The sequence below is a fragment of the Planococcus citri genome, chromosome 1 (assembly GCF_950023065.1).
Source record: "Planococcus citri chromosome 1, ihPlaCitr1.1, whole genome shotgun sequence".
Classification (NCBI taxonomy): domain Eukaryota; kingdom Metazoa; phylum Arthropoda; class Insecta; order Hemiptera; family Pseudococcidae; genus Planococcus; species Planococcus citri.
In genome coordinates, this window is record NC_088677.1 from 3,992,590 (window position 1) to 4,007,061 (window position 14,472).

General features: G+C 33.3%; 2 protein-coding genes across 4 annotated transcripts in view; one reads left to right on the forward strand and one right to left on the reverse strand.

Moving 5' to 3' along the window:
- Positions 1–14,472, reverse strand: part of LOC135845430 (uncharacterized) — a 517,543-nt gene that overhangs the window by 89,522 nt on the left and 413,549 nt on the right. For all 3 annotated transcript variants that reach the window (XM_065363986.1, XM_065363977.1, XM_065363995.1), the window contains one exon: positions 1,270–1,394. In XM_065363986.1, coding sequence (XP_065220058.1) covers positions 1,270–1,394 — 125 coding nt within the window. The remainder of the gene's footprint in view (positions 1–1,269; positions 1,395–14,472) is intronic.
- On the forward strand, positions 13,086–14,165 carry LOC135845306 (uncharacterized). The gene is made up of 3 exons (XM_065363793.1): positions 13,086–13,244; positions 13,344–13,562; positions 13,981–14,165. The coding sequence occupies exons 1-3, from the start codon at positions 13,220–13,222 to the stop codon at positions 14,046–14,048; spliced, it is 312 nt and encodes a 103-aa protein (XP_065219865.1). The 5' UTR covers positions 13,086–13,219; the 3' UTR covers positions 14,049–14,165.

The following is a 14,472-nucleotide window of genomic DNA, read 5'->3' on the forward strand; positions in this document are numbered from 1 at the left end:
TCCGTAATTTCAGCTTAGAATCATGCCCAAAATTAGGGCTCAAAAATCTTCAAAAATTGCTCAAAAACATTATTATTGACACAAATTGATATTTTTGCATTTAAACTAATCTTGATAGGTTACAAGAAACTTTTTTTTAAAAAATCCAAAAAAAAATCAAAATTCGATTTTGGCGTCAACATTATTCAAAAATTTTCAAAAAAAAGTATGGATAAAAATTTTTTATTTTCCGCCAGAAATTGTGGCCTATTTCTTATAGGTTGCAAGGTAAAATTTTCAGATTTTGAAAATCATGCCTTTGATCAAGAAATATTTTGTTGGAATAATTCGAATTTTTCGCAAAAACTCAACTTAGTTTTATGGGTCACAGTGACATTTTTTCAGGAATTACAAAAATTATTTTGGGCTCAATCCACTCTTCTGACTCAATTTGATTTCTCCACGGGATCAAAAAAGTCGGTTTTTGAGCCATATTTTTTTTTTCTACTTTCAGACTGGCCTGTAACTCCCCCCCTCTCCCCTTGTATTCAACATAGAAGGTTCAAATTTTTGGTACTGAAAATTACTTAGGTACAAAATATTCAATATTACCGAGTCTAGCTATTTCTCAAAATAAGAATCCAAACACTTCAGGTGATTTCTACCAAGGTTAAATATTTATCCTAATGTAACTTAACAAAAAAGAAAACCCCCACGTCGCAAATCTGGTCAAAAGTTACGACCACACTTTGAAAACTTCATCCAACAGTGGCACTAACCCACAGCCAGCCACAGCCATAGTAAGTTTATAACAGACGAACATGCTAATTTCGTTCAGTCGACTCGTTTCCCAAGACTCGGGGTAATTGGGTTTATTCAATCGACACGTCTGACTTTTTTCTGTACAGCATTTGACAAGTTTTTTGAGATCGTTAACGTGCAACGTCTCTCGGTCGTCTCTTCTTGGTCATTAGATTGCACTAGATTTACATACACAGAGACGTAAATTAAACAAAAAAAATAAAAAACATCACGTTGGTGTAATCTAATCCCATTCCCAACCCGCGGATATATTTTTTCTTATATACTTAACATAATTGCTAATGCTTTGAAAAAACAAAACGAAAACCAGGAAACTTTGTCGTCGTCGAGCACCGACGAAATATTACGAGTAAATTTCAAAAGAATGCGGGATTTTTAGCTCGTTATAAATTAAAATTTTTATTCCTTAGCCTTGAGAAATAAAAAGCTAGATTGTTCTTGTCGAGGCGTAAATAAATTATCGCCTACCTGTTGTCCGTGGTTATAAAGAATATCCGATACGAGACATGGAGCAGCTTCATCTCCTTCGCTAATAGTTTCTGTCTCGTTATTTACCGTATTTTCTTGGAACGTTGTGAAAAACGCAGCCGGCACTGAAATCACATTATTACCGCTTCATTAGTTCGTTATGCGATATTTTTTTATTTCCGTTTGTAATAAAATATGTATACGTAAGTTCTATCGAGTTTGTCAAATACTGAGTTGGGTGTCTGAATAGATGTTTTCAGATGGGCTGAATTCATATCTTCGAAGTTTTTTTTTTTTTTTTTTTTTTTGGGGGGGGGGGTGTTTGTAATTACTTGATTATTACACCCGTCGTGTGAGATCTAAATCGAGTTGGTAAGGTCAAGTTTTTTAATTAGGTCTAAGAATTTTTTAATTTCGGAATGGTCGTCTGGCATGAATAGGGATCTTTCATCTATATGTAGGGATAGTCTATGCTGATGTAAGGACGGACACTGAAACAGTAAGTGTTGGACAGATATAAGTTCTGACATGCAGAACTGGCATGTGGGTTTTGGGGCCTTTTCATAGAGGTGATTGTGTGTGATTTTTGTGTGTCCAATTCTCAATCTGGTTATAATGATTTCTTCAAGTCTGTTTAAGTGGGAGAGGTTTTTCCAAGGATGGACCGATTTTTTATGTTGAAAGAGCTTGTTTGTGGTTTGGAGGGACCAAAAGTTTTGCCATTTCTTAAGTGTGCTTTGGGTGAAGATAGATTTGAGGTCGTCAACTGTGATAAATGTGAGAGGAGAAAGAGTAGTGGCGGATTTTGCATTTTTATCTACAATTTCATTTCCTGTGATTCCAACATGGCTGGGTACATACATAAACTGGATGGAGAAGTTTGAATTTTGTAAATCAAATAGAGTTTTATGGATATTTTGAATTAGGGGGTGGTCAGAAAATAGATTTTGGATAGCAGTTAGTGAGATTGAGGGAATCACTCTGAATTAAGAAAGACTTATTTTCTGATTCATAAGCGAATATATCACAGAGGCAGTGGAAAATAGCTGTTAGTTCGGCAGTGTACATTGAAGAACAGTTGGGTCATTCCATGCCAAATCGGCGGATTTTTGCACGAAGGGTCTTCGATTTTTTTCAAAATCAGATCATTTGTAGAGGTCATCAAACGATGACGAATGACGCAAACCGGACATTTTTTCGATTTTTTTTTGACGGAGCTGTGGCGCTTCAAAGTTCTCCAAAATGGCCGAAAATGGAAAATTTCAGTTGCAAATTGCTCCGGTTGTACGTGGTATAGAATTTTGAACTTTTTTTCAAATTGTAGTACTTTGAGAGGGTAATCGACGAGTGATGTCAAAATCAGTGTTGCCACTTTTAAAAACCTAAAAAAATCGATTTTAAAACTTATAATTTAAATATAACCACGATGTCCGCCAGTAAAAATTCTGAAAAAATTCTCAGTTTTAGTCCTTTTTATGTAGAATAACATATCAAAAAATTGGAGGGGCCTTTTTTTTCATTTTCGAGAAAAAAAATTACAAGTTTTACAATTGCTGCAAAAGTACCATCAGAAACCTAAAAAATGAAAATTTTTGCATTTTTGAAATATTTTACCAATGTGTGGACGATAATGTGAAAAAAATCCCCCTCCCCCCATTTGTCAACGAATTGACATTTTTCGTGCTATAAATTTTTATTTCAAGAGTGAAATATATGCATTTTTCGTCAATTTGTCGACAAATTGGGGGGAGGGGGATTTTTTCACATTATCGTCCACACATTGGTAAAATATTTCAAAAATGCAAAAATTTTCATTTTTTAGGTTTCTGATGGTACTTTTGCAGCAATTGTAAAACTTGTAATTTTTTTTCTCGAAAATGAAAAAAAAGGCCCCTCCAATTTTTTGATATGTTATTCTACATAAAAAGGACTAAAACTGAGAATTTTTTCAGAATTTTTACTGGCGGACATCGTGGTTATATTTAAATTATAAGTTTTAAAATCGATTTTTTTAGGTTTTTAAAAGTGGCAACACTGATTTTGACATCACTCGTCGATTACCCTCTCAAAGTACTACAATTTGAAAAAAAGTTCAAAATTCTATACCACGTACAACCGGAGCAATTTGCAACTGAAATTTTCCATTTTCGGCCATTTTGGAGAACTTTGAAGCGCCACAGCTCCGTCAAAAAAAATCGAAAAAATGTCCGGTTTGCGTCATTCGTCATCGTTTGATGACCTCTACAAATGATCTGATTTTGAAAAAAATCGAAGACCCCTCGTGCAAAAATCCGCCGATTTGGCATGGAATGACCCAGTTATGGATTTTAAAATGTGAAATTCTATCATTTATAGAGTAGGAATATCCTGAGTGAAGTGTTGGTATTTTTGATCCATCTGTAAAGCAAAGATTGAATTTTTTGTATTCTGATAAGAGTTCAAGATAATTCTGTTTTATTACTAATGGAGAGTGGCTATTTTTTGAGTAGTTAATAAGCTGTAGATTGACTTGAGGAGGCTTTATAAGCCAAGGGAGTATAATATTGGTTTTTGGATGAGTGTTTTAGGATTGATTTCAAGATCATTCAACATTGTGATGAAATTAGAAATGGGTCCTACTATATGGTCAAAATATTGAGGATTTAGTGGGTTAATTGAGTTTTGGAGTGGATGGGAAGGGTTGGTGGATGCATTTGAGATGAATTTGTTTGTTATGAGAGTTCTTCTAAAATCTGGGGGTAATTCTGACGCTTCACAATAAATGCTATCTATTGGAGAGGAATAGAGGGCTCCTATACAGATCCTTAGGGCTGAATTTTAGATTGTTTTTAGGATATTTGAAGTTTTATTTGAAATATTTGCAAAACACGGGCTTCCATACTCAATTTTACTGCGAATTAGAGATTTATACGAGTGAAGTAAGAGTTTGCGAGATGGATTATACTTCTTTGATTATTTTCAACTAATTTAGGCGTTTCATGGGATCTGATTTTACTTTTAGGAAATGAGGAGTCCAATTTAGTTTTCTATCAAAAGTTAAGCCAAGAAGTTTAGTAGTGGTTTTGAGTTCTAAAGAGTGTCCTGTGAAGTCGAGAATGAGATCTGGAAGAATCTTATTTTTTTTGGTGAAAAGTATACAGTGGGTTTTTGACTCTGAGAAGGTTATACCATTAGAATCTGCCCATGATTCAATTTTTTCAAGTTTTTTTTTGGATTACACGAAGAGCTAGTTGAATATTATTTGAACGAAAGGAAATGTTTATATTATCAGGAAAGATTCTTCGAGAAATGGGTCTAGAAACAACATTGGAAATATTGTCAATCAAAAGTATAAATAAAACTGTGCTAAGAACTGAACCTTGGGGGACTCTATTTTCAATTTCAAAAAATTCTGAGTATTTATTGTTAACTCTCACTCTAGAAGTACGGTTTGTTCAAAAATTTTGAATAAAGTAGGCTAAATGTCCTCTAATTCCAATGGAATGCAATTTTTGGAGAATTTTATAACGTCAGGCTTTATCAAATGCCTTTTCAAGATCAAAAAAGACTGAAAGAACACTTTCTTTATTCTGGAAGGCCGAACTAATTTCTTTTTGGAGACTAAAGAGGTGGTCTAGGGTAGACCTTTTCTTTCTGAAACCACTCTGATAATTGCTAAGAGAGTTTGAGGAATCAAAATACCAATTAAGACGTTTAATAACCATTTTTTTTCAAGTATTTTGCAAAGAACTGAAGTTAAGGAGAGGGGTGATAACTAGATGCAAGATTTGGGTTCTTATCAGGTTTTAACCCGTACAACAATGGCCATGCTAATTTCGATGTGAATGTTGACCCATCCACATCCGTCACTTTTGGATGCCACATGTCGATGTGAATTTCAACACTGTGTTGAGCTAATTGTCAATGTAATTGTCGACTGATGTTCATCTGCATTTGTGTTGACAATTGGCTCAACACAGGGTCGAAATTCATGTCGACATGGGGCATCCAAAAGTGACGGATGTGGATGGATCGACATTAAATCAAAATTTATGTCGACCTCCTGCTTTGTAAAATTACAAAATTTGAGTTTAAAAATTAAAATTTTTTTCCAAAAATTATTTCCTCTGATGTGGCTATTGCTCGTGCTGAAAACAGCATCGACACAAAGTCCACTTCTTAAGAAGTACAGACGAAATCAAGTAGTTGAACAGAAATTCCTTATATCAAAGACGCTGCAATACTTTATCTAAGAGTACTAAAATAATCCATTTTTCATGTCAACATATCGATGTTAATGTTGATGTGAAATTCGACATTAACAAATACATCCACAATAACAACATCATATCATCTACAACTCCTAACTGTGGAAAAGTGAATAATTTCATCAATGCCCTAAAAAATTTGTTTTCCTCATTGAACAAGATCATATTTTTGAATGTTTACTAAGCTTTTAAACACTAAAACAGAAATTTTAATTCTGAAAAATTGGTCGACATAGTTGTAGATGTAAATTTTGAGCATTGAATTTTACATCTACATGTCAAGATGGCATGTCGAGGTATCAGAAATAATGAGAAAATTTTGAAACTTTTCATTTACCTGGCTTTTGTATGGACAGAAGATTCTCACTAAATAATTAATTGATCACTTTTCCATCATTATGTTGGAAAAAACGTAGTTGATGTAAATGTCGATGTCGACAATTGTTGTGCGGGAATATTGAAATGATTGTCGCAGTTTTCCACATTTTTGGAAAGGAATCAGAAGTCCAAATTTTGTTATATACTTAACTGAAGTAAGTCTTCTTTTCCAGTATCTGAAAGGTACTTTAACATGTGAGGGTGAATTTCATCAGGTCCAGGGGATGAATCTTTAATGTTGTAGTTTAGACAATGATTTAGCTCTTCAAGAGAAAAAAGAGAGTTGTACGGTTCTAGATTTTCAGATGAAAAGTGTGATGGGGCGGATTCAATTTGTGTTTTTAGTGTTTGGAAAGCAGAGCTATAAGAGACAGTGGCAGAAGCTTTTGCAAAGGATCTAGCTAAGATGTTTGCAATGTCATCTATTGAGTTTATTTCAGTGTTGCCATCTACTAAGTAGGATATTTCAGTAGGTGTATCACTTCCTTTAAGGATTTGAACTTTTTTCCACATTTCTTTTGTAGATGTGCTTTGGGTGATGCTCAACATGAAATTATTCCAACTTTCTCTTTGTTTAGGTAAGTTGATTTGGCGAGCAATAGCTCTTTTTTTTCTTAAAATCAATGAGGTTGTCAAGAGTGCGATTTTTTTGGTACTTTTTTAATGATTTTTTTCTATCTTGGATTGCAGTTCTTAGTTCATGACACCACCATGGGACAGATTTTTTAGAGACTTTTGTAGAAATTTTTGGAATGGTTACTTCAGCTGCTTGGACAATATTTTTAACCCATCTGGAATCATATTTCTTGTTTCCTTTATATGAAGCCCCCCCCCCCCTCTTAGAGAAAAAACAAACTTTTCGAATAGAATATTTTGTGGGGAAAAATATCAAAAAATCAGAATTTTTCTATTTTTGAAGAAAAATTTTGAAATTAATTCTAATGGCTGTATCTTGTCAAAAATAAATCCCCTCCATCAGAAGTTCACAATTTCAAGACGTCCCGATGCCTGTAGCGTGAATTTCATTTTCTCCAGAATGACAGAAGTTCCCCAGTAAAAATGGTTGATCTTGTCTGATTTTTAAGCATATTTTCGAAGCCTTACATAGAACTGCACTCGTTTCAAACAATATTCTACGTTTTTTTAAACTCTTCGATGCTTTACAAGCGATTTTCATAAAACACGTGTAAAAATATTCATAAAAAACCAACGTTAGCTATACACAAAACATCGTGCGAATTGCAAACATCGAACATTTCGCGACAAATTCCCCCATTTTGTGTAACTTTTCGCGCAAAGGCAATTCTTTGTCGTTCAATTTAGCGACGATGAAAAGCGAAAAAATACATAAACAGCGTAATACAAGAGCTGCTAAAAAAAAGTAGCTAGGTACGAACACGAACGACACAAATACATAATACAAAAGATTGACCTAGGGGAAAAGTATATCACAAATCTTGGGAGACGCGTCGAGTTGAAAGTGAAACTTATAGTTCTACGAGAGCGAAACGTAGTTAAAAATAATTTCAATTCAAGTACCAACAAAAAAAAAAAAAATAAAAGGAATACAAAAAGCGTACAATTTTCAAGAAGAAGAGACCATAAAACAACAATAAAGGTGAGGCGTATACGTACGTATAGTACTGTGTACCTATTTCAAGAACGCCAAACTAAAAGTGTCACTCGAGTATAAAAAAAAAGAGAGAAAAAGTACACGTAAAAAAGATACGACATCGGCAAACGTTCACATTTCATCAACCACCCGCGCAGTTGTCAAAAAGAAACTCATTTCGGTGTTGAATTTTCGATTTTTCCTTTTTTCCTTTCGCCAAGTCTCTCTCTCTCTCTGTCTTTCTCGCTCTGTCGCTCAAGGCTCATTACACACCAGACGAACAAAGACGATGAGCGAAAAAATCGCTAATGAAATTACCGAATTAATCATTTCGATGGCGTTTCGCGAGCCATTTTTATGGTAATTCGGCCCAAATACGAGTATTATGGTCGCTTCAGATGAGAGAAACTTTTTTCCTTTAACGGCCGAGAATCAAAGAGTCGTAAATATTGGCATTTTGTATAAGACGCGACCGAGACGACGGTTTGATTAAAATCCAACTTTTTACCAGATTGAGAGTAACCTTATTGTAGGTGAAGAGGCGAAGGGGGTATCGAACAAAGGAAATTTTTTCCAACTTGCTGTAAAGTTTGCTCGTTCGTTTTAGAGAAGAGAGTAATTCGTTTTAAACAAGTTGTCGAAAGTACCAAGACATATGGCGTGTGTTTAATTCTATTCCGCAAAACACGCGTTAATTTTCGAGCCGTGATAAGAGATCTCGAGTGGAGTGGTACGAGAAGGGCACACTATCGAGGAAACTCGATGAATTTGCTTGGAAATTTTTACAAAAATTGGACGTAGCTTTCTCCTTTATTTATAAGGAAGAACAGGAGGTAAAAATTTCATCACTTCCAAAACAAAATAGAAAAATGAAATTTCACTTTCTTAACCCCCCCCCCCCTTCATCACCGTCGAGTATAGGTTTTTGAATCGATTTTCGATTGTAAGCATTATTTTCAGTTTTTGATTTCAATTTTAGTTTGTGAATTCGATTTCAAGTTTTTTATTTTTTTTTTAAGAGACTTTTTGGTTAATTTTCAGTTTTTTGTTTAATAGATTTTATACTTTCAGTTTTTGATTTCACTCTTAAGTACATATTTGATTTGATTTTCAGTTTTTCGCTGAAGTTTTAACCTTGAAACTTGACAGCATAAAACCTATTTTCAGTTTTGGACTTTTCATACAGAGTTTGAGATCTTGATGCCTGTTTTTGATTTCATTTTCAGTTAGGCACTAATTTTATTTTCAACGTTTTTGTTTTTGATTCAATGTTCAGAATTTCTTAACAATTTTCACTTTTCGATCTTATTTTCTGTTTTAGACATAGCTTTGGAAAATATTTCAAATTCATTTTTCATTTTCAAAAATTTACACATTTTGATTTTAAAATTTGACGTTTCAGTTCCAAAATTTTTGATTTTACTCTGTATTAGGGTGTAACTTTATTTGAAAAATTGGAATTATACACCTCCTCCCACCCCCCAAAAGAGTTCCCTCGAGTGAAAAAAATTTCCTGTTCTTTATTTCTCACCTGACTGCAAAAAAGTAATTATTTTAATTCGATCGTGAATAATTCACCAAAAATTAATTAAATGAATCGTTTCGTTCGCGAACGAGTCACTTATGCAGATCAATACATTCACGAATAAATGATCCAATTCGTTCGTGAATGATTGAATTAAATGAATCGATTCGTTCGCGAACGAGTCACTTATATGAATCATTTCGTTCGCGAATAAATGATTCAACATTCAACTCGTTTGTGAATGATATTTTAATTGAATGAATCGATTCGTTCGCGAACGAGTTGCTCATACGATTCAATTCGTTCGCGAATGATTCACCAAAAAATATTCAATTCGTGTGTGAATGATCGACTAAAAATGATTTAAATGAATCGATTCGTTCGCGAACGAGTCGCTTATACAATTCAATTCGTTCGCGAATGATTCATGAAAAATTATTCAATACGTTCGTGAATGATTCACCAAAAATACTGAATTAAATGAATCGATTCGTTCGCGAACAAGTCACTTATACGATTCAATTTGTTCGCGAATGATTCATCAAAAATTATTCAATTCGTTTGTGAATGATTGACTAGAAATTATTCAAATGAATCGATTCGTTCGCGAACGAGTCACTTATATGAATCATTTTGTTCGCGAACAAATGATTCAATTCGTTTGTGTGAAAGATTCACCACAATTTAATTGAATGCATCGATTCGTTCGCGAACGAGTCGCTTATACGAATAAATTCGTTGTCGAATGATTCATCAAAAATACCAAATAAAATGAATTGATTCGTTCGCGAACGAGTCCCTTATACGATTAAATTCGTTCGTGAATGATTCATCAAAAATACTGAAATAAATGAATCGATTCGTTCGCGAATGATTCACCATAACTTATTCAATCCGTTCGCGAGTGATTCATAAACAATTTTTCATTTTGTTCGCGAATGATTCATCAGAAATACTGAAATAAATGAATTGATTCGTTCGCGAACGAGTCCCTTATATGATTCAATTCGTTCGCGAATGATTCACCAAAACTTATTCAATCCGTTCGCGAGTGATTCATAAACAGTTTTTCATTTTGTCCGTGAATAATTCACCAAAAATACTGAATTAAATGAATTGATTCGTTCGCGAACGAGTCACTTATATGAATCATTTCGTTCGCAAATAAATGATTCACCAAAATTTATTCTAATGAATCGATTCGTTCGCGAACGAGTTGCTTATACGATCAAATTCGTTCGCGAATGATTCACCAGAAATACTCAATTAAGTGAATCGATTCGTTCGCGAACGAGTCCCTCATATGATTCAATTCGTTCGCGAATGATTCATCAAAACTGATTCAATTCGTTCGCGAACGAGTCGCTTATACAATTAAATTCGTCCGTGAATGATTCACCAAAAATACCGAATTAAATGAATCGATTCGTTCGCGAACGAGTCACTTACACGATTCAATTTGTTCGTGAATGATTCACCAACAATTATTCTATTCGTTCGTGAATGATTGACTGAAAATTATTTAAATGACGCGATTCGTTCGCGAACGAGTCACTTACAAGAATCGTTTCGTTCGCAAATAAATGATTCAATTCGTTTGTGTGAATGATTCACCACAATTTAATTGAATGAATCGATTCGTTCGCAAACGAGTCGCTTATATGAACCATTTCGTTCGTGAATAAATTAATCGATTCGTCCGTGAATAATTCAACAAAAACTATTGAAATGAATCGTTTCGCAGTTCGTTCAAGAATGATTCACCAAAAATGAATAAATGAATCAATTCGTTCGTGAACGAGTCACCTATACGATCCAATTCGTTCGCGAATGATTCACCAACCAGTGATCTTTTCATTCGTTTGTGAATGATTCGATTCGAATCAAATTTTTGTACAAGTACTCGTATTTCATTAAAAGTGAATCAATTCGTACTAGAATTCATTTCAAAAATTGTTTATTTCATTTTGCATTTGTTCATTTACTTATACTTAGTTTTATGAATTTTTATATTTCGTCTTTAATTTTTCATTTTTTTTTTCATCGTCAACAGCAACGATTTAGAAGTAATATTTTGCATTATAATAATGAGAACTTCGTTCCTGAGAAATAAAAGCTGTAGGGTGAGTCAATTTTCAAACTGTTTTCGAATGAATAACAACTATCGCTTGCAATTCGTTGTATATTGAACTCAATTGCAAACACCATAGACGTCGTCGCTTTGTTTATGTACCTCGTCACTTTAAATTAATATCTCGCTCGAACGTAAAACTATACGTAGGTAAAACAACCTTGGGATATTTCGAATGCATTATTCATCTCATTTTACCGAATGACAACTCGCAAATAATTATTTTTTTCGAAAATTCCATTTGTTAAAATTCTTTAATGGTCAAGTTTCAATTTTGTGGGAAATCAATCACTCATCTATTACGAATATAATATGTAAATTAATAATTATGTAATTTGTCTCGTAGCTTACGTATTTATAGGTAGCTTATTACATCTCACTAAATCTGAACTCAGAATTAGTATCACTTAAGACTCACGTAGAGTGACCGCTTGTTTTGGTTTTCAGAATTTTAAAAATTCGAGAAGTTTCCTTCGAGTTACGAGTTTTTGTGATTATTGGAATTTTTGTGGAGATGATTTACAGCGTCAATTTTTTCGGTGAGTAGAGATAAGAAATACGTAATTACCGAAATACGAAACTGTAGGAGCATTTTGATGTTTTTTCAAGGCTGTGAAATTGGGCATTTTTTTCATGTTTTACAAAATGATACCTACTCGTATTATTGTTGAGTTCTTACTCATTGATTTTTCTTGTGTGCAGCTTTTGTAGTACTTGTCGTGGGATTGGCTTCAACTGTTGTCGCTACTTCATTGTATATTGTGAATAGTGTTTTTGACGACCCTTGTGTACAACAATGTGTGGTTACAGCCGACTACAGCCCTTTTTGTGGCACTGATTTGAATGATTACTCCACCAAAGGGTGGCTGGATTGTTTTCAAGTCTGTTTAATACGTATGTGAATCTATATGTATATTGCATTCGATTTGATTTCATCATTTGTATAATGTTCGTCTCCCTCTCCATGTCCTTGAAAAACTTTCGATTTTCAATTTTGTAGCAGAGATTTTCTAGTCTTTATGATCTACTGTTCAATTATCTGGTGGAAAAATTTTTGCTCATCAGGCACCAGCAATTTTACTTAAGTGGGCCATAAAAATGTGCAAAAAATGTAAGAAAATTTATTTTTGGTGTCAGTTTCAAATTTATCAGGTCCATAGCCTAATAAACTTTTTTTTTTTTTTAAATGTTGAATAGCATTTTGTTTATTTTCAAAATTTCACTAAAATGGCAGGAATTACCCTGGGAAGTTTTTTTTTTTTTTACAAGGCATAGCAAAATATATTTTTTAGATTTATGAGGCTTTTTTAACTATAGGTATGCCATTTTCTTGCAGCAATTGGAATGCTGTACGATGGAACATGTCAAGAATACACGTTGATGGGAGTGAACTAATTGTGAAAGTGTTACTCAACTTTTTTAATGATTAATAAATAATTTTTTTATAAATTTAAAAATCTGTTTTCGAGCTTACATTAAACGAATATTAGTTTATGGAATTGTTGGGATATTTTTGAAGATGCAAGAACAGCTGAAATTTATTTGTACACTGAATCGAAATCCAGCAAAATATTTATTGGCGTGAGTCTATTATTAAATTGTTTTTTTAAAATAACAATTGGAATTCCTTGTACATTGAACTCTATTGCAAACAGCACGTGTCGTTTTGTACCCAGCTTGTCAGCCTAGGTTAATATTTCGCCCGAATGTGAAATCACGAGTACGTAGAATAATATTGTGAAATTTCGTATGCATTATTCATCTCATTTCACCGAATGACAACTTGCGGATTATTTTTTTCGAAAATTCTATTTGTTCAAATGTTTTTAATTATCTGCTTTCCATTTTATGGCAAATCAATCACATCGCATTACGAATACCTACCTACATTTATTTGTCACGATAGCCTATTTATACCTCGCTGAATCCAAATTCACAACTAGTATCACTCAGGCGTATAAAGTGACAACTTGCTCCTTGTTTTAAAATTTAAAAATTCGAACAGTTTCGATCGAGTTACCTATACTTGTGCTGCACTTTTTGTGATCTGCTTAGATATGATTTACAACGTCAATTTTTTCGGTGAGTTGTATCGGAATAAATACCTACTTATTTGTCTTTATTCCAAACAATGTTTCATTTTCGCATAAAATCAATGTTTAATAATTTTTCATTTCACAGTTTTTGTACTGGTAGCAGTGATGGCTTCCGCTGTCATGGTCAACACGATATACATCGAGGACCCAGTTGTCCCAGTTTATATAAATGATAATCCCGTGTTTAACCACCCCTGTGTACAGCAATGCGTAGTAACAGCCTTGTACGATCCTTTTTGTGGCACTGATTTGAATGATTATGGTAACAAGGGATGGTTGACCTGTTTCGATAGCTGTTATATACGTACGTAAATCTATTATAATATTCCATTTTAACACTTTGATATTTCCCCCCCCCCCTTATTCTTTTCACATTCTGGAATAACTTTTGATGGTTTTGATAATTCGTTTTGAGTACTTGATTCCACTGTCCAACTTTTTTTTATGGACAAAATTCCGCTCAAGAAATACCAGATTGATAATTATTTCTTGAGCTAAATTTTTTTATGGCCAAAAATAAATAACTAAACAACTCTAGGAAAATTACTGCAGTTGTCACTTTTATTTTTATGTTTGACAACCATTCTTTCTAACCATGAAAATTTTATCAAAATGACAAGAATGATCCTGGGAAGTTCCTTTTATTGAAGGAAAATATTTTCTTTAGTTTTGTGATAGGTAATGATAAATCTTTGTAACTATACAATGCTATTTTTCTGCAGCAATTGAAATGCTGTACGATGGAACATGCGAAGAATACAAAGAATCCCTTATCACCATCAACGTGTGACTGATTGTTAATGAGTTACTGGACGTTTTTAATAATTAAATTGAATTAAGTAGATATTATACTTACCTACTATCCGAATTTTCGTGACTAAAAATAAATAGCTATATCTTTATATTATTTATAAATGTTTGAATTATTTCTCATTTTTAGTAGAAAATGTCTCTAAAAATAGGCAGGTACTTATACCTACCTACCTACGAATCAATAAAAAATGAACTTTTAACTACTGCCAAAAGAAGCACCTGAGGTATCCTTTGGGTTTTTGGAAACTGACGGTTCCAGATTTTTAAATTTTTGGGGAATTATTTTGATGATAGAACCTAGATTCAGCAATTATTCAAAACAATTTCAAAAAAATATTTTTTCTCTGCCATTAACACACAAAAATTGCTGCTTTTAGCTAAAATTGTCAAACTGATTTTTG